We start from the raw sequence: 21563 nt of genomic DNA, 5'->3' as shown, positions 1-21563 counted from the left end.
ATGATCTATCTGAGAGTACCAAGCTCACAGATGTGACAGATTTCTAATGGGAGGTAAGCCAAGGGGCCAACGCAAACAAAGCCCTACTCGTGGGTAGGAACATTCTGACTTCTGGCTGTGGGGGAAGTCCCCAGTTGCTGGTTTCCAAAGTCAGGGAGGTAAATTTGGAAGAAGGCGTTCCTACAGGTATTCCAGCCCTAAACTCTCACCCCATTGCGGGGATTCGAACCGCCGACCTTCTGATCGGCAAGTCCTAAGCTCTGTGGTTTAACCCACAGCGCCACCCGCACCCCTTCCTTAGCCATATTACCTTCCCCAAAAAAACCATCAAATCAAATCAGGAAGGTCTCGCCCTCACCTCAACCTCTGCCAGCAAAATGATTAATTAATATCTACCAAACCAAATTTAAAATTTAAAAATTTCAATGATAGTATTGAATCTATAAGATAAGGAAGTTGAGATGTTGTGGAGGGTGGGTCAAAGGATGTGGTGGTGGGAAGGATTTATGTGTGTGTGTATAAATAGTATATATAAATAGTAGCCTTATTTTTGTATGTCTTTGCACCGGCAGGGTGCATTTCTTTTTCTTTTTCTGTATTACTAACATTTAATTAAAATTTTAAAAATAATGTCTACCAAACCAAGAAAGCTCAATTGTCTACTGAAGCAGTGTTGCCTGAAGTAACATTGAGCATTTCACCACTGTCCCATTTCTGCCCCACCCCAAATTAAAATTGTGTTCCCTTTACGCAGAGCATTCCAAAAGATGCCACTGGTTTGAGTCATAAATGAAAGCATTTTAATCTTTCCTATCAGCCTTCCTATGAGCAAGGCATAGGAACCCATGCAGATAAATATTGTTGTTTAGTTATGTCCGACTCTTTGTGACCCCATGGATCAGAGCACGCCAGGCACTCCTGTCTTCCACTGCCTCCCGCAGTTTGGTCAAACTCATGCTGGCAGCTTCAAGAACACTGTCCAACCATCTCGTCCTCTGTCGTCCCCTTCTCCTTGTGCCCTCAATCTTTCCCAACATCAGGGTCTTTTGCAGGGAGTCTTCTCTTCTCATGAGGTGGCCAAAGTCTTGGAGCCTCAGCTTCAGGATCTGTCCTTCCAGTGAGCATTCAGGGCTGATTTCCTTCAGAATGGAGAGGTTTGATCTTCTTGTAGTCCATGGGACTCTCAAGAGTCTCCTCCAACACCCTAATTCAAAAGCATCAATTGTTCGGCGATCAGCCTTCTTTATGGTCCAGCTCTCACTTCCATACATCACTACTACATATGTATAAAGAATATTCCCCCAAGCTTTTAAACTATGCAAACTTTTGAAGTTTGTAACTCTTTTACATTGCAGCCCTTATAATATTTACTCAGCAGTGGTTCCTATTGAATGGAATGGGACTTCCTTGGCAATTTTAAACATGGATGCGCCTGATTTTTTTAAAAAAAGTAGTGCTTCAAATTATTGACCAGAAGGGCTCTTCACCTGAAGAGTTCATTAAAACATATAAACACACAGAGACACAGGCTCTCTCACTTTAATGCCCGCCTTGGCTTTGTTTATTAAAATACCGTATTTTTCGCTCTATAAGACGCACCAGACCATAAGACGCACTTAGTTTTTGGAGGAGGAAAACAAGAAAAAAAAAATTCTGAATCTCAGAAGCCAGAACAGCAAGAGGGATCGCTGCGCAGTGAAAGCAGCAATCCCTCTTGCTGTTCTGGCTTCTGGGATAGCTGCGCAGCCTGCATTCGCTCCATAAGACGCACACACATTTCCCCTTACTTTTTAGGAGGGGAAAAGTGAGTCTTATAGAGCAAAAAATACGGTATATCCAAAGAATGTTTGTTTCATTTCAAACATTTGTGCACTGCATTTCCACCTTTAAATAATAATAAAAACAACCACAAGGTGGCTCGCATCAGATCGAAGGAGAGAAACAATGGAAAACAAAGGAACAAATGCAAAAAGGCTGATGAAGAGCAAAGCAAGAGACAGAAAATGAAGCAGAAAAAGAGAGATTGTTCCCTGAGGTTGTGGTACACACTGTACCTCTAAAGCACCTTCAAAGCACCTTCTTTCCCTCAAAGAATTATGGGAACTGTAGTTTGCAAAGGGCTGCTGGATATGTAACTCTGCAAGGGGTTCACTGCAGTGCCCAGAGTGGATGGATAGAAAGGAATAGTCTTGAACTGCTGTTGCCTAAAACTTTAAAGGGGAAAATCCAGAAGAGGATTTTTTTTGAAGGGAGCTCCAAAAACACTCAGTAAGGGAGTTCTTGACACCTTCGTGCTTTACCAGATGCAGGGAGTGGGGTTGTTGTTGCTGTTGTTGTTGTTGTTTGTTTGCAAGGGGCAAGACTTTGAGATCTCACTGTTTACAATCCCTCCCCTCCATGTTAACTTTCCCCCTCCGTGTGAATGTATACCAGCAACTCCAGAGTAACACTTCATGCATTTGGTGTAACCCGTCTAAAGTTTATGCCGTAATATTTGTTTCAGTTTGTAAGGTTAAATAAGTTGGAATTCTTGTTATTAAATATACCAAGAAAAAAAGCACACCAAGAACTCAGGCCAATGTAAGTTTCAATAGTGGGAGTCATCCCTACTCACAAATCAATAGTCAATAGCAACAAAAATTAATCCATTCAAAAGTATGTATTCTGACAAGGATTACAAACTCTAACAGAGATTACAAACTCAAACTCATAAAGATATGTATAACACAATAATTTGTTACAAAGATTTTCTCTTGGCAGGGCCCTGTTTCGATGTATTCACCTTCATCAGCTAATTTTTAAAGGGTCATGTAAGTTTGAAGACTTTCGGATAAATATATCCTGCTATTTTCTACGTTTCTTAGGGATAACAACTATGTGTGGGGTTTTTTTAAGGGCTCACCTTTGTAACTACAGAAGTACATTTGGTACTAGGGGCATGCATTCAAAGGGGGGGGGGAATTAACAGCTGCTTCGATAGAGACTGAAGGGGGTATTCAGTTAAATAGCGCTACTCACGTGTTTGCCCCAAACTGACCCCAGATCTGCTCTGGAGGCTTGAGAGGAAACCCAAAACATATTTAGGGTGTGCAAGGGCGATGTTTTGCTCAGCACTACGTTGAATACGACCCTTGTCCCACCAGTTGAGGGCAAAGGAAGCAAATTTCAATCATTCTTCCTTGTAGCCTTTTGCAGCTTCTGAAAATCTGCTAGAGGGTGGCACAAACCAGGGACACAGGAATCAAGCAAAATTTGCTTCCTTCCATGAGTGGAATTTTCAACTGGATCAAAAGCCTTCTTCTGACAGAGCCCTTCTGCTACCAAAAAGCAAAATACGATTTTGCTTTATTTTATTTTTTAATCCAAAGTGATTAGCTTCTATATCACTTACAGCCAGAAAAGAATAAATTTGCCTCTATATTTACTATGAGTGTTTTTTAACTGCTTTTCTACTAGCAAGCAAAATCCACATATCCTTTCAAGGGGCTATTCACAGCTACCTTCTGTCTTTAGAATCATTATCCATTAGTGATGTCAAACAATACAACTTCCCACATGATTATATGTGGATCTGCCCATTTCTTGTAGTTCCTTTTATTGTTGTAACTTGACATTCAAGAGGTGGGACCTTAGATTAACCTCATCCCCTTGTGGACTTACAATTAAGGTTTTTCAGACAGTACTAATTTACTAAGTGGCATGTTCCATCAACAGATTGATGAGATTGTGGTCAACGTCAACTAAGTAACTCAATGAATGTGGGGAAAGGGAGTTTTCCATTTTGTAATGAGGTCACATGTATTCCTTTAAAAACTCCCCCTCCCCAACTCCCTCCCTGGCCCTTTCTATATTTTCTTAGGTTTTTCTTTCTAAAACCATTAGTGTTTCACAAGGGAAAACCCATAATCAAAAAAGTGGAGCACTCAAAATATTTTCCTATTGCAATCTCCTGCTGTTTTCAAGAATGATATAGTACTTGAGGGAAGCACGGCAGATAGCTCTAGCATAACTGATTTACATCCCACACAGATAGAAACAACCAGGGGCTCCAGTATTATCAGATTCAAGTTCTCAGGAACCTTCTGAACGAATGTGGGTAAAAACTAGTTAGGACTCTTCATAGCTGTATTTGGGTTACAGCTTCTATTATCATCATTTGTTGAATTTATATAATGCCCTATACCCAAAGACTAGGACTGTACACGTCTCCAACATTTGTGTTTGGGATGATTGGAAAGAGCCCCACTGTGATATTCTTTTGGGCAGCATGATTAATTCCCACCCCCTCCCCCTGCATACACCTATTTTGGGAATTTCCTTTGGAGAAAAGCACTGTGCAACTGAGAGTGCTCACTTCAGCCAGTGGATAGGCCATCCTAATGGTGTTGAACTACATGCTCGAGTGACACCTCAAGATGTACTGAACTGATATATTCTACCCCACCCCTCAAAAAACCCCATTGCAGTGATCTTGTCACCCCAAGAGCACTATTGTCTTCCCCTGTTAACGTCATGGGATTTTCCATTTATTTCCATTCTGTGAGCTCTTCCCAGTGTTTTTAATACAGACATCATCTGCCCGCTTTGTATCTCTGAACAGGGTGATAAAACAACACTTTACGTTATGAAGGGCCAACCTGGTAATAGTTGCCATTGCTTGGTCTACATTACAAGAGGCTAACCAATTGGTCTTTGTGTAGCTCTCATGGTGGTGAGAAACAGAGTGGTACCTCGGGATGCGAACGGGATGTTACTTCCGGGTTGCTGCAGAGCGCAACTGGAACACGCTCAACCCAAAGCACATCCAACTCAAGGTATGACTGTACCGGTTTGCTTCAACTAGCCCCAAAGATGTGGCTTCAAGTCACCACTCAACCACACCAATGCACGGGGTGACCATGGTCCAACCATGACCTCTCCACCAACCTACCTCATTGTAACTAAATGGGCTGGGGGCGAGGGCATGAGTTCCTGCAGCTAAGTTCACATAAACATAAATTGATACCACATGATTCCCTACTCTGACTAAAGCTTCAGAACGTATTAACAAACTCAGCTGTTGAGTACAATGCTGAAAATTTTGTTTCTCGTGGTCCTGTTTCTGTTACAATGGTATCAGCACAGTTGGAGGGATTCAAACTATACAAATATAGAGCAAACCTAAGGGGACAAAAAACAAAACCAGAAACAGCCCAGAGAACTAGGCATGCTACATGCCATGAGGGCAGGGAAACAGAAAACCAGAGGAACGAAATGCAGGATTTTGGAAAGGGACATGGCTGGAACTGGAGCACTCAGAGTAAATCAAATCATGTTTTTTACAAGACAGTCAGGGATTGCACGAGTGGCAGAGGTTTCAAAGATCCATAGCTGGGTAGAGCGCCGTGAGCATATTTTCAAGAGGGACTAGCCAGCACTGAGCTCTGCAGGAGTTTGGTTCAGTAAAAAGAACAGACTTCGTTTTGTGAAAATACTGCTTCTAGGAAGTTAATTTGATGCCTTCAGTCCACCACCAAAGACAATCTAAATTTGCTTCCAAAGCAAGCAGCACTAGACAATGGTCACAATTAGGTTGTCGCATGGAATTGCTCAGTCACTGTAGCCTCCATCATCTGGCAGTTTTGGTCAGGCAAGTTGACTGTACTAGATAAACTGTAACTGACACCATTACTACCACTAAATGTTATATTAAGAGACATGTCCATTACATATTCCACTCTGGCTGCAGCTGAGCATGAACTCGAGACCCTTAGAGAGAAAGGCACAGCCAGGAATCTCCTTCTCCCTTCAACTCCCAATCGTACTTTCTGCTTACCGAAACACTCTGTACAAGTTATTATCTTAAGAGATGTTCTGCATTTTCATTCAAGTTCTACATTGTCCCTACAGTCCAAAATAAAACCTTTGCATGTTCTTTCTTTTGGGTCTTGCCTCCTTGCACAAGAAACACAGAATGAGAAGTTTCAGAGTTTGCCAAGAAGACTTTGGGGCACTTTTACAATACATGATAAACAGGAATGGATGAGTGCATAAAAGCCTGTACAGATTTATCAGCAGATATCCAACCTCCTAAGCAAACATTTAAGGAAGGATATAACCCCCCCCCCCAAAAAAACCCCAATGGTCTACATGTACATTGACCGTGCTATGTAAGAGAGCTGCAAACAAAAGCCAGTGTGGTGTAGTATTTAAGAGTGGTAGACTCGTAATCTGGTGAACCGGGTTCGCGTCTCCGCTTCTCCACATGCAGCTGCTGGGTGACCTTGGGCTAGTCACACTTCTCTGAAGTCTCTCAGCCCCACTCACCTCACAGAGTGTTTGTTGTGGGGGAGGAAGGGAAAGGAGAATGTTAGCCGCTTTGAGGCTCCTTTGGGTAGTGATAAAGCGGGGTATCAAATCCAAACTCTTCTTCAAAAAAAAACCCCTAACCTTCCTTGGTTCACATCGTGAGGCCTAGCCAGCTTCTAAGATGTTTTGGCATTCACTGGGATACAGCTCAATACAGAATTTAGAAAACCCTTGCCAAAACATGGGAATCGAAAAGGCAACAGGGATCCTCCAGCAGTTGTGACTTCAACCCTAGAGGTGCACTCTTCATTGTCTCTCAAGGCAGACGGATGCCAACGATAAACAAATAAACAAATAAAACCATCAGGAACTGTCAAGGAATTCCACACCTCATGCTCTTGGGAAAATGTGATTAAGGAACCCTGTTTGTATGAGTGTACTGCAACTTGTATGGGAGAAAAGCTCAATCCAACAAAAGAAGCAGCAAAGCTACTTAAAATACTAAACTTTATTTTCACATTTACATTTAAGTTTCCCCATTTCCATTTTTGACCACCACTACTATGCATTATCAAAACATTCCATACATATTTGAAATTAAAAGGGTGGAGTCCTGGTCTTAAAAACCGTACAGGCATTTTGGACAACACATTCTTGGCAAAACATTCTGGACGACATTAATCAAGACTCTGTAGGGAAAGCTTTAGCATTTATAAAAAGGACAGCCAGATATTAATGGTTATACACACAGAACTGAAACTTTGAAAGGAGTCATTTGTTAACTTCTTGCTCACAGAGTCTGCCTCCACTGCCAGAGTGCTTGAATAACCTAAAACACACCAAAAATAAAAAAAGGTTAGTTCCGTCTTGATCTTCCTTTAGAGTACAAATTGCATTAAGCACCAGAAAAGCTATTTAAAACAATAAATGACCTGCATAATTTATGGGCATGGAATTTTCCACTTAAAAGTTTCTTTCATCTAGGTACAGTTAACAGGACAAGTGTATATGAAATCCAAGTCTGTGCTAATTTTATAAAAAAAAATAATGCTTACCAAGTACACCACTCAGTACACTAAGATTAAAATTACCCAATATATTTTGCCTTTTAAGACTGCTCACACCCTATAAAGCATAGTAAAGGAAAGCAAAAGGAAGGGTGTGTCTCAGCTAGGCAAATACTGTCTGAACTCTGCCTGCCCTGCCTTATGTCCAAATCCACTTCAGTAGCTGAACTAGCTGCTTTCAAACATTCTCCCTTCAACGGGCCACAATTTCCACCCCCCTCTCCCTCCCGACAGCTTTGAAGTGTTTGGGGGAAAGCTGAAAAGCATAACAATTTTGTTTAAGGAATTTTGATAGTGAAATTTAAGATTTACAGGTCTAACCCAATACAGCTTGCTTCCTGATACCAGCACCAGCACCTCCTGGCATGCTGTCACACAGTAATTTGGTTGACTTTGGGAAAGGAAAGCATCAAGACTGCCAAAGGTTCTAGCGCAGTAGTTCTTCCCTGCAAAAAGGAAACTGAAGGGAAGGCTAGCCAAATTCAGCAATAGAAAACCACAACACCATTTTACTTGGTCAAAATGGGGCTGGAGAATCCTGTGGGTTTAAAAGTGAAGAGACACCGGCCATCAAAATGGAGAAAAATGTTTCCTTTCCCACAGACAGCTTCCATTTATCTAGTCCCACGTACTGCTTGTAGCTGAAGCTCTAAAGTGTGTGGAAAGTGATTGGGAAAGGGGGCAACATTTTATTCTAGCGATTTAATCAAGACCTGATTGATTCCATTACCTTCTGGTCCTCTGTCCTGAAACAATTCTTAATGTAATTCACAAACTTGGCCTCCACCTTAGGCAAACTAGTTCCCTATTGCAAAAAAGAAAATAACAGTGAAACTTAAGATTGACACAAGGAACTGAAAGACTTTTAGCCTGTGTGGTACATGGAAATAAATTACTACACAAATTTTAAGATAATCTGATTCACATGCAACATTCTGGAGGACCTTTGCTACTATCAGAGACAAAGCATGCAAATTCCTGTTCACAGGACAACATTTGTTCTAGTGAGATTGCAGGAATAGGGGAAATGTAAGATCTGAGTGCCTAGGGGAGAATTTTTCCCCTAGCATTTTTTTTTTGCCCAGCTGGGGGGGGGGGATCAGAAATTGGGGTAGTGGTGCTTGTGATTATAGCACTTGGCTGCACAATGAAACAAGCAACTCGCCTGAATCCTGTTGCTTTTCACATGCCTTAGATTCCTCCATCTTTTTGCATAAAATGAAATAACTGTATATGTAGAAGTACAGATACAATCAAGGGGATAACATGAAGAAGTGAGAAGCTCAATGAAACAAAGCTTCTGAAGAATACAAAACTCAAAAGTTTGGAATCAGTATTTGTGGATTTCTCACAAACAAACCCAAGTTGCAAAATTAAGTTTGTATTTACTGACATGACTGCAACATGCAAGTTCAGGACTGTTAATCTTGCACCTACAGCAACTATGGTATTTTCAGCCTGTACATATTTACTCAAGCAGTTCCCAGTATTCAACCGGGCAGGACTGTATATAGCTTGAGTATAATGATAACATGCAACAGATTAGCGTAGTTATTTACCACTAAAATGCATTATAGAAACTATTTTTTTGAGCTTTTTCTGCAAGGCATGTTTATTTCCGCTTAATGCTGAGGTCTTTGTGATATTTAAGTCCAGATAATAAAACCTTCCTTCATTTATTTGCAATGCTGACAGTTTCAGTATTCATCTTCACCACCTCCTCGCCAGCACACATCAATTTATCCAACTGGTAAACAGATACACTTTGTGTGCAGCACTCTAGTCTGTTTATATCACTGGTAAAGATAAAGGGACCCCTGACCATTAGGTATAGTCATGGCCAACTCTGGGGTTGCGCCGCTCATCTCGCTCTATAGGCCGAGGGAGCCTATAGTACATGTGGCCAGCATGACTAAGCAGCTTCTGGCAAACCAGAGCAGTATGTTCTTAGAACAGAAGGTTAGTTTCTTCTGAGTGAGGAAACTGAGGCTCCCTCCCTCTATTGCACAGTCCAGGATCATATTGCTCATTTTTTTTTCTTATAAAACAGATCGTCAAGTTTCCTGCAATTTTATATCTATTAGATTTTGGTACATTCACCAAGCACCACTTATATTAAAATTCAAGCATATCAAAAATTTTACATTCAGTACCTGAACAAAGGATTTACATCTTCCTTGCCACTATGAGCTCAGCAGCAATTAAAATTTTCAGTAAGGCAATCTCTACTAGCCAGTAAACTTACCTTTTGTACGCTTGCCTGCATTTTTGCTTTCATCTCATCTACGGTGAAGGTTTTTGGTGTTTTTGGACTCTGTGGTTTCTTCTCTTTATGAGACTCCGGAGTCTAAAACAGAGCAACTTAATTACATTTCTCAACAATATGACAACATAGTATTTACTATCTGGTCACTGTGCCCAATGCCTTGTGTTTATACTATATGCTTTGGTTTCAGATTCAGATTATTAACACCAATTTATTTTCTGCTGCATAAGGCAAACGGTGTGTACAACCAAGTAGCAAATGCCCTTGTGCCAATATAATGTTGCATCCGCTAGACAGAGGTAACAGGTATCAAGGTCTACAACCACAACTGTCTAGCTTGTACAAGAAGTCCAGATATACAGCCCTTCTAAAAACATGGTCATTTCATCAACTACATTAATGTGAATTCTAGTTTTTGTCTCCTGTTACATGTGAGAGCTATTTTAAACCGGGTATTGAAATTCCACATCTAACTTCCATAAGTTTGTAGTGAACAGATGTTCAAATAATTCCCAATTATTCCACAAATTTGCAGGCAAATTATGAATACCAGTGTATTAAGGAATTTATACCTACTTTTGACTTGGGTGTTCCCAGCTTGGAATCTTTCCCATTCTGGTTTGATTTTGGTGTGTTCTTTGCAGAAGAATCTCGGGCAGGCTAAAATAGGAATAAATGTAAGAATCTATCAGTGCTCCACTTTATGTGAATCTGCCGAAAGATTCCATTCTCTACTAGCCAAATACCACATTTGCAAATAGGGTGTCAAAATGACTAGGTGGAAAATAATCATACCGTGGACAAAAATTCCTTATGGCCAGATTATTCTGTAGCTCGATATCATATAGGCACTGTCTAATTAAATTATTTGCTTTACTGAAGCCCAGTGTTAATAACAACTGTTGTGGTGATAACCTAGAAAAGTAAAGATTTTGGTTGACATTGCACTTTGCAGTGCTACAGACCTTTTGAAATCAATTGACTTATTACTTAAGTCCATTCATTTCAGTGGGTCTACTACACACAACTTAGTTGCAGATCATCTTATTTTTTCTGAAAGAAACATGAATGCACTACAAACTTAATTAGTAACACACTACAAACACAAGTAAAAATTGGCAACTGGTACAAACAAAATAACTACAATCTTAGACTCTACTAACTTGTATTTAACCAATAATGTTATACTTGATTAAAACTTAGTACCCATAATTCATTTTTACCTTGATTCACAATTTTAAATTAAGATTCCCAGTAATGCAAATTAAATTGATTTTAATAGCCTTAATGGTTCTAAATCTCATAACACAAAAAATCACAAATCCTATCTTTAAAAAATATTAACAAAATCCCCAACTCTTGTTCAGATCTTTTCTATTATTTTTCATAAGTTATACAGACATGTAATGAGCTCAGATAAATTGTTAATGGAAGGTGAAAGCCACAACTGAAAAATATCTAATCTTTAAACCACAGTGCCACCTAGTGCCCCAAGTCTGTAAAGTCTGTAAAAGTGTGGAGTTTTTATCATTTTACTTCTCCAAAGATTAAGATCTTATTACTTGAAGGTGCAAAATAAATAATAATAATAATAATAATAATAATAATAATAATAATAATAATACCACCACCACCATCCCGGCTGATAGCTTTACATAATCTAAATCAATTTACTGCAGCTGCTCCATACTAAAATTTTGCTTTTAAAATCATTTATTTTAAAAGCACCTTCCTATTTCCACCTATTTATCCCAAAGCAAAAGCTACATTTCCCTCTGGAAGGGAATCTTCTGTCCCCACTTAGACAAGTGGATTTTGCTTACAGCCCAGGCCAAGGGAACAGAACAGGAAGTGCCATGACAGGGGAGAGATTCACTCTCTCTCCTAATCCCAAAGCTCTCAACTCAAAAGGCATAAGCACAGATTCACTGAGTCAAGGCTGGTCAACTTCCCAGTCTAGCCCAGGCCTTGAAAAGGAGCCAATAGAGTGCTGCAGCTTACTCCTGCCAATGTGATTAAACAACCGTTTGCTGATTAATGAAAACAAAAGGTGATGGGAAGAAGAAGAAATAAGATTCAGGAACTATGGATACCACATGTGACAGTTCTAGGAGAGGAAGAGCCAAATAGCACTTGATCCTGGACTGTCCAATAGAGGGAGGGAGCCTCAGTTTCCTCACTCAGAAGCTTCCTTTCAAGATTAGGCCAGTTCAGAGCCCAATCCCTTCAAACACTGACAAGCCAACAGCGCTTATCAGACATGTTTGCTTTTTAATTTGGGAATGCAACTGTTGTTGCTTTGAAGCACCAAGACACAGAGCTTAAGCACAGAGGACTAAAAAAATGTTTCAGAACCAGAATTTTGAGACCGTACAAGGGTATTGGACAGTACCAGTCTTAAGACAGGGGCAGGCAATGTTTGCATATGAACCAGCTAGTAATTATTAACTCTCAGAGACTGATTTAAACCCGTGCTTGATTGAAAGCATTCTTCTGTGCATTCAAAATATGTGAAATTTACAACTAGATTACTAGAGCATGAGCTCAACCAAGGTAGCATCAACACAAACCAAGTCAACTAAAAAGAAACCCCCTTCTGAATTGGTGATAGGGTATAATGAGGTTTTGACATGTAATCAGTAGCAAATAGCAATTTTCGCACTATTTGCACCAACATGGCAGACAGGAACTCACAAAATAATTGTTTTAATGTTTTTAAATCACCTCGATCATTTCAGTGGGATAGAAATCATTCTGTCAAAAATAGCTCAGTTCTTTTTCAGCAACTGTTGTCACCAAATTGTGAGAAAAGATACTGGAAAATGTTTTCTTTGCTGTGAGGGTTGGGATACAATACTTACACTTGACATGCTCACCTTTATATTCAACCACATCATTCCAATAGCATAAACAAACAACCTATAGAAATGTTAATAATCCCTTCTGTAAGTACAAAGTTATACATTGTGAAGTGATTTCTGAATTGTACATAATTACTCACTTTTTTTGCTGGAGTCTTCTCTTCCTCCTCATCATCATCCATGTCGTCATCGTCACTACAATTAAAAATTCCAATTAGTATCAACACCCAAAAGCATGGGAATTTAAGAATCTTTAAAGGCCCTCATCCAACTTGTATTATACCAATAAGAGATAAACAGACGTGGAAACTACAACTTAATGTGAACTGGGTTGGGGGGTGACACACTAACTCAGAGCAATGCCAATTTCAGAGCATGTATAAGCATTCCTAATTTAATTCTGTTCTTTTTAAGGTGCTCTGGAGATCCTTTCTGAATTTAAAGCAGGGTAGGAAAGCCAACTAAATAAAGTAAAAAAAAATGCTGCTTGTCTTTTCACTAGCAAAAACTGAAATTTTGCTATTAATGGCAACATTATAACAAGGCACATGTATCCTCACAAATATTCATAAATAAAACAAACCAATCAATCTAAATAACTACTTTTGAAAAAGACAATTTTTCTGGGTGCGAAGCTGACATTTATTGGCAAATTGTTAAAAACACTGAACATATTCCAAAAGGTAACTTACTCATCATCATCATCTTCGTCGTCTTCATCATCGTCGTCATCCTCTGTCAGCTTTACTTTTTTCTTTTAAAGAAAAAACGTATGGAAGGGATTACAAATATGCCCAATGTTTTGATTCTAAGTTTAGACCTGCTAATGTAGGATTCACCACTGAAGTCTTCGCTGGCACCTAGAAGGCCTCTGAGTTTCCTCCACTGACTATCCCTTTAGTTATGAATTGTGAGGATGATTACCTTTTTCTTCCTTGAAAAGTAGAGCTGAAAAAGGAAGTTGGAAGGGACGATATGCCTTACTTCCTCTTTCAGTTCTATATTCTTCCTTCCTAGGGCACAACAGCACTCCCTTAAAAATCAAAATGTACCCACTGATCCAAAAAGGGTGGCAACCAATTTAAAATAAAGTCTTTTGGTCTTTTTTACATACACCACATGATAAGGCTTCATCTAATTTATATACAAAATTTGGTTTTATTTTATTCCTAAGTCTAGATTCAGAGGACCTATGCAAAATTTCTCTTGCCAAACATACAAGCTAGAACACAGGTGGGTTCCTTGGTTTTTAAGAGCTTGTGTGAGGAAACCCATTCCAAAGCAGCCATCCCCCCCCCCCAATCAGCTTACCTGTGGAACTTTAGCCAATGTCACACCTGCAGGCCTTTTTGCTGTGTTGTGTAGTACCTTATCATCATCATCATCTTCATCTTCAGAAGATTCTGGTTCTTCTTCTAAAGCTGAAGATATGGAACAAGTCAAGTAAGGCTACACACAATTTTTCAACATTATGGCAGGCCATAAGAGATGCATTCACTTTACCAAATTTATGTGTTCAGACAGAAATTAAGTGAAACAGAGAAGAGAGGTCACTTTCTTACCTACGAGATGTTGACCACTGACATAAACTGGTCCTGAGCCACTCTTCAACCTCAGAATTACTGGTGGTGTGATTTCAAAGCCACCTAATGAAACCTGAAGGGGGAAAACGTACAAAGCATAGTTGAAATATTTGCATCATATAGACAGTATTGCCAAAGCTACATAACTCACAATTCCTAACAGGTCTAGAAAAGGCATTGGATTATCATACATCTCTACTCAAACAGGCAAAAGTGGTCTAGGGTTCTGCATGAAGTATAAGCAGAACCTCTTTCCCATTTTATTTGGTAGAGTCCAAACTAGTATTTAAAATGATAGAACTTTATAAAAGCTAAACATTTTTCAGCTGGCTGAAAGCCCTTTCTTACTTGAACCTATGCATTTAATGGAGCAGTTTCAGCCAAGCTACTTTAGCCTTTGAAGTGTTACAGGACTTCTTGAAAAATGGGTGATTCAAAACTGAGTAAGACAGAAAATTGCAACAGACATCTGACTAGCCAAAACCCGTTATTCACAAGGTTTCTGCCAAAACAATTAATGTACAAAAACCTAAATGAGGGAATATTCTTTAACAAATTGAGAGAAAAATAATGCCAAAGGTTGTATAACGAATCACAGTAAAGGCATTTCATGTGTTTATCAACCTAGCCTGAATTATGTAACTTGGTCGATTTTATCTGTTTTTAGAAATGCATATCTGTTTTTATTTACAAAGGTAATAGCTGGGGGGGGGGGGGCAAAGCCCACTTAAGGCAGCTTACAGACCATAAAAACATGATAGACGTGGAAAACCTCAGGCCAGGAGGCCAGATGTGTCCCATAGAGCCTCTCTTAGCTAGCTTATGGTGCTCTCCCCAAATAACACCCACTCTTCCCAAAGCCACTCCCCTAAAAGGCCTTGCTCTGCACCCTCAAGCACCAGGCTGCAATGTGTCCTTGAACTGTAATAAAGTTCTTGCTTGCCCGGGCAAAGAGCGGGGTAGAAATCTCAGACACGTGCATGAATTCAGTTCAGCCTGCTATGTAGAGAGAGGAGCCACATCTTTTGCTCTGCTCCCTTTTGCCTCTGGACCCACCTGCAACTGACATGCAGTCCACACGTCTATAAACCACCCTGAGATCTCCGGCATACAAATTTAATTAATTAATACGTAAAAAGGTTGCCTGTGAGGATTTTAACAGCCATCAATACATCAGTTTGAGAAAAGAAGCGTATGGCAGGAGCTGCCGTGTCCTCCTGTGCCGGACGCTTGTCACTAGCGCTGCTCACAGATCTGATCTGGGGAGAAGTGTGCTTCTGGAGAGAGCTGCCCTTAAGAGCAAGACAGTCACAACTGCCACCGACATCGGTGAGGAGCTACTGCTGCTCTACACAGCCAGAATCTGCATGAACTGACCTATGTAACTGCACTGTAAGAACTGTAACAAAAAACCTGTGCCTCCTTGCCTTCCCCTGTTCCTTTGTCCAACTGTGTCATCATGTCATTACAGACTGAGCCTGAGGTTAGGGATCATCTTTGTACTAATGAAAGCCACTCAGAGAGTCTTTTTGGCTAAAGGGTGTATATAAATGCCTTAAGTAAAATAAATACCATTAGGCTGAAAAAGGGTCCCTATTCCTGTACAATACATTCAAATTACAAAGTCATTTTAAAAACATAAGCCACTTAATACAGATAAAACAATGTGAATCTCAGCAGAAATAAGAATCTATCTACTGTATGACAGCACTTTTTAAAGAACCTGCAATGGTAAGACTACTTCAAAGCTGGCGCCAAGAAACAAATGTTTGGCTACCAAGGCTGGCTGTATCTGCTAAGCCTTTGTCTATTCCCCATGCTGGTTGAATCCTGACAAGACAGAAGTACTGTTTTTGGGGGACAGGACGCGGGCAGGTGTGGAGGATTCCCTGGTCCTGAATGGGGTAACTGTGCCCCTGAAGGACCAGGTGCGCAGCCTGGGAGTCATTCTGGACTCACAGCTGTCCATGGAGGCACAGGTCAAATCTGTGTCCAGGGCAGCTGTTTACCAGCTCCATCTGGTACGTAGGCTGAGACCCTATCTGCCTGCAGACTGTCTCACCAGAGTGGTACATGCTCTGGTTATCTCCCGCTTGGACTACTGCAATGCACTCTACGTGGGGCTACCTTTGAAGGTGACTCGGAAACTACAACTAATCCAGAATGCGGCAGCTAGACTGGTGACTGGGGGCGGCTGCCGAGACCATATAACACCGGTCTTGAAGGACCTACATTGGCTCCCAGTACGTTTCCGAGCACAATTCAAAGTGTTGGTGCTGACCTTTAAAGCCCTAAACGGCCTCGGTGCAGTATACCTGAAGGAGCGTCTCCACCCCCATCATTCTGCCCGGACGCTGAGGTCCAGCGCCGAGGGCCTTCTGGCGGTTCCCTCATTGCGAGAAGCAAAGCTACAGGGAACCAGGCAGAGGGCCTTCTCGGTAGTGGTGCCCGCCCTGTGGAACGCCCTTCCAGCAGATGTCAAAGCGATAAACAACTACCTGACATTCAGAAGACATCTTAAGGCAGCCCTGTTCATTATTAGTATTATATGCAAACAGTTCAGAACATTAAATAATTCTACTTGCAACTACAAAGCACAATTTTTATAATGTAGCTTCTGCCAGTTACAGTGGAATAAAAAGTTTCATAGTACAAAAAAATGTACTGTTTCTAATTCTATGTAATTAAAATGACTTCACTTTGAGCATTTATTACTACTACTATTATTGCTACTATTATTCATAACCTTCCCATCTGGCTGGATTTCCCCAGCCACTCTGAGCAGCTTACAGCATATATAAAAAACTGTAAAATATCAGACATTTGAAATTTCCCAATACAGGGCTGCCTTCAGATGTCTTAGGCTGCTTTTTCAAAGAGCCCAAAGTAACTTACAGAATCAGTAATGTAGGATGAAGCTTTTCCATAATAGAAAATTTTTCACTTCCAGAAATGCATTGTTTCATAAAATTAGTAGTTTTAACAAATGAACACGTTACCTGGGCAGGTATTTCAAAATTCTAATAGTCCTTTAGGCATACTCACATTAGTATGTTGAGTAAAGCTTCACATTTGTTTAAACGTAATGGGTAAAATCCAACCATAACTGCAGATCAGAGTTGACAGAGCAGGTTTCCCCACCCCCAAATCCATTCTAAAGGGTTGGGAGACCCACTTACCATGGAAAGAAGAGGAAGGAGATGTCTGCTCATGTGATACTGAACGTCATCCAACATTTACACAACATTAACAGTGCTTTAATTAATTATTCCCTAAACAAATAAATTCTATTTGGGGGAACTGTTTTTAACAGTGTCTTTCTCTTGTTTTTGCTTCCTAGATGTCAAACACTGAAATAAATTTACATTACCATAAAAATGTCCAATAAGCCGACATCGCTACACAAAATAAAAAGACGAAAGCTAAGTCATGTAACCCAGTAAACTTGCTGACCAAATTAAGATGCAACACTAAACCACAGGTAAGAGCCAAGGTCACATGTTCAACCTTCCTTCAGCACAGGCATGAAGAGCTCTTAAGTGTCCACTTTAGTTTTCAACTACATAGCTACTGTAGAATCAAAATCCTGTGAGAATACAACTAGAAAAAATGTGTAAGGGACTATTGTTATATAGTACAGTGGTACCTCGGGTTAAGTACTTAATTCGTTCTGGAGATCCGTTCTTAAACTGAAACTATTCTTAACCTAAAGCACCACTTTAGCTAATGGTGCCTCTGCTGCTGCCACACCGCTGGGGAACGATTTCTGTTCTCATCCTGAAGCAAAGTTCTTAACTTGAAGCACTATTTCTGGGTTAGCGGAGTCTGTAACCTGTGTTATGTAACTTGAAGCGTATGTAACCTGAGGTACCACTGTATTTAGATTTCATCCCACCAATTTTAATAGATAAGCGAAAAACTTACCGTAGGCTGCACTGACATCTTCAAGGATGCCAGCGTGACAGTAATCTGCTTGCCTTCGTAGTCCAATGCTTCTGCTTCAACAACATGCAACTCATCTTTAGCACCAGCCCCTAAGCTAACCTGTAGAATAAGGTACAGTGTTTGACAAGGAAAACAGCTGAGGCTTACAGCCTTAGTGCTACAACTACCCAACACAGAGAATGGTATACCAGAGCAGCTTACTTTATTCTCAGTTGGTGCCATAACGTAAAGGTGTACTCGTTACTTCAAGTTTAATTGAGATGCCCAAGAACACCCCAGTTTTGACAATTGTCATATTAAGTGAATGGTGGTGAGGTCCTCAGGAAAGAGTCTTTGGAAGAGGAATGATAATTTAAGCCACCTATATTTCTGCAGTGATATTTTAACAGGTCTTCCATGGTAGCCTCAGGTGAAGCCACAGAAAGTGTGACCACAGCATAGTGGTACCAAAACATATCAAGCCAGTATCTAGATAGCTGCATCAAATACCCATTCTGGCCACATCAGTGAACTTTTCAGGTGCAATTGCCACAATGTTTTGCACCAGTACAATCTGCAATTATTTTGCAGCACTTGTTCCAGTAGTTCTTCAGTATTTTCCAAGAATCAGCACTTACCGTTCTTAAAGAGAGCTGATGATCATTTTCTTCATCATTCACCTTGAAATGATACTCCTTGTCTGCCTTTAGTTCACAACCTGCAAAAGCAGCAATGTGTTTGCTATTAAATAGCTTGAATATTTAGCTCCCTTTACAGGCCTAACAGAGAAAATGTAATATGCAATCTTTTACACTTCTACTAAAAAAAACCCGCCCACTGAACGTGCCTTACTCCCAAAAAAGACTGCAGTCTGTGTGTCCTTGTTTAACCCACATGCAAATCCGAACAGATCTGCTTCACTTCTACATCTACAAAAAACAAAAACCCTTGGAAGTTTACAGTGTTCATAGCTGTCACAAGTTGGGATCAGATCCAATAGAGAAAAAAATCCTGAGTACCATTTAAACATACAGGAGAAAGCTTTATAAGCACTGCTCTTCCACCTCTTGTTAAAAGCACACAAACGCCATGCCGTTCTAGAGCACCAATTAGCTTTTCACAGCGCACGATTCCACTTATATGCCTGCAGGTTACAAAGAACAGTTGCCATCTTGCGATTACATGGTTCCTCCTCATCTTGCAAGGTGCTATCATGCTCCGCCTACTGAAGCACATGGCCATCCGAGGCCATTCTTTCTCCCCTCCCCGCTGGTACCACACTGCAATACCAGCCTCTGCAGCAGCTCTCTGCGCTTTTTCTCCCCCTCCCCCCCCCCCACAGCAGGCCTATAGGTCTGACATGAAATGACCTGTGTCAACTTGAAAAAGCACCGGCGACAGAGAGGAAAGCGTTATTTCCACGGGGAAGCGTCTCGGGGCGAGAAAAATTAATTAACCACCGTAGTGCTTCCTTTCCCTGCCCTATATGTGTGGTCGAGTGCGCATTCGCTTTATTTTCCTAAGTCGCATTTGCTTCTTGAACCTGACAACCCCCCTCCCAACTTCCAGGGCGGCCACGTGGCGAAGCGCATGGGGGAGACATCGAGCCCAAAGGCCCCTCACCCAACTCCCCCCCTCCTCCTCCTCCAGCCACGTGAGAGGAAGGGGGAGGGGAGCGTCGCCAGGAACTGGTGGGCCCGGTGCCAAAGCGGCGGAGACGGCGTCCATTTAAGCGGGGAGGAGGTTGGAGGGGGTGGGAAAGGAGGACAAAGGAAGCAGCCGCCGCATTTCCAAACACACAGCAGGGCGGCTGAGGGCCCCCTAATTTCCCCCCCCCGAAGCAAGAGCCCGCGAAGCGCCAGCCACGTGGGGAAGAACCCCCCCCCCCACCTTCCTTCCTTAGTTCCTTCCAGGCGCTTCGACCCGGCCCCGCCCTCCATGAAAAGCGGGCGAGGGGGGAACGCGGAGCGCGCGAGGGACGTTCGAAACGCGGGGCGAGGGAGGGGGGAGAAGCCGCGTGGGAAAGAGGACGTGCGCATGCGCCAAAGGGGTGGGGGGGAGATAACCCCCCGCCTCGTCTTTCCCTCACGTGGGCGGGCGGGCGGCCTAGGCCCTTTTACCGAAGAGGAAGGTCTGCGGCCTGAGGGAGCCCATGTTGTCCATGTCCATGCTGCTGTCCTCCATCTTGTCTGCTGGCCGCCGCTCACCACCTAACGCGGTCGTCGTCGGTATCACCTTTTCTCCCCCTCAAGTCACGTCAGTCGCAGGAGCCGCGCGGACGGGGCGGAACAGGACGGAGGGCACCTGCGGGGCGGACGGATGGACAAACGCAGCAGCACCAGCGCGCACTGCGAGAAAAAGGGCCCGCCTCCTTCCCGCCTCCCTGCATTTATAGATCCACAGGTCTCGCGAGAACTGCCGCCGGACCCCCTTTTCCCTTTTTTTGCGGCGCCGCCGGCTCCCTTCCAATCAACTTCAGCTGGCGGGAGCCGATGGCTTGAGGGGCGCATGCGCCTGAGAGGATGGGCGGAGTGTTCTACAGACGCGGGTGGGTGGTCGCTGCGCGCGTGCGCTCTCGCCTTCCACCCTGTCATCCTTCCGCGCGGCCCCGTTGAGGCGCTCTCGCGCATTACGCAGCTGTGCTGGGTCAATATCACTCAGCTGAGCCCTTTTTAAATAAAAAAAATTGTAATTAGTTGTTTTTTTCTTTTGTCATGAGGCTGGTCCGCAACTAAGAATTCCGTTATGCTCCATATGCATGCCATAAACCCAATGCTTTTTTTTCTGGGGGAAACGCATACCCCTAAGCATTTTGTGAATTTGTATTTATTTTCCCCGATTCGAACTATAAAATGGTGGTTTTCTTGAGTCAAAATGAGAGTACCCCTTATACATAAGAAAGCACTGCATAAAAATAAACCTATCAGACTGACTGGTGTGTTGTTTTTTGAAAACTCAAAAGCCTGTAGCAGCTTTGGGAAAGCATGCATTTTAAAAGAAGTAGAATGTAAATAAACAAAACTTGTTTTATTTGTGCTGGATATGTCTTGATATACCGTTTTCCTAAAACTCGGACATCATCATCATCATCATCATAGGATCAGTCTAGTGACATAATTTGCTTCATAAAGGAACCATAAAGCAGAGATGAGTGTAATATTAGGTGAAAAGAGAACCCCAGGGCAGTGATGGTTACAGATGCACAACTGTCCCCAGTGTCATTTGTGAAATGTTTGAATGTGGAGTTGTGTCCATTTCATTTGCTTTCCCTGTTTCTCTCATTCTCCCAACACTCAACCTGGACACTTGTAATAACAGGGTGGCAGGTGGGTCTACGCAATGCTTCAAGAGTGTGCTAAATGCACCTACAATATTTGCACATGATCCACTGAGCTACGAGCCATTATAAAATCTGGCATACCAAACATAAGCCGTTTTCATGTGGTTGCTTGTACAATTCGCTGGACAAATTGCTGGTCCTTGGGGCATATAAGCAGTATGCATAACTGTGACCGTATCAGCCTTTCCCCCCCCAAAAAGACCAAATGGCCATTCGAAGGTTGGAGCTGAAGTA

At 41.8% G+C, this 21563-nt stretch overlaps 1 protein-coding gene across 1 annotated transcript; it reads right to left on the bottom strand.

Annotated features, from left to right (window-relative positions):
• Window positions 1-6778: 6778 nt before the first annotated feature.
• On the bottom strand, window positions 6779-20366 carry NPM1 (nucleophosmin 1). Its single transcript, XM_028722169.2, has 11 exons — window positions 20110-20366; window positions 18628-18707; window positions 17990-18109; window positions 14045-14138; window positions 13794-13903; window positions 13175-13236; window positions 12623-12677; window positions 10198-10281; window positions 9601-9702; window positions 8086-8160; window positions 6779-7117 (listed from the first exon to the last, which is right to left on the bottom strand). Exons 1-11 carry the CDS (start codon window positions 20171-20173, stop codon window positions 7079-7081), a joined length of 885 nt encoding a protein of 294 aa, XP_028578002.1. The 5' UTR covers window positions 20174-20366; the 3' UTR covers window positions 6779-7078.
• Between the last annotated feature and the right edge of the window lie 1197 nt (window positions 20367-21563).

The sequence above is a fragment of the Podarcis muralis genome, chromosome 3 (assembly GCF_964188315.1).
Source record: "Podarcis muralis chromosome 3, rPodMur119.hap1.1, whole genome shotgun sequence".
In the NCBI taxonomy this organism is placed as follows: domain Eukaryota; kingdom Metazoa; phylum Chordata; class Lepidosauria; order Squamata; family Lacertidae; genus Podarcis; species Podarcis muralis.
Note: the sequence above shows the minus strand (reverse complement) of the source record. Positions and strands in the feature narration are given on the sequence as shown.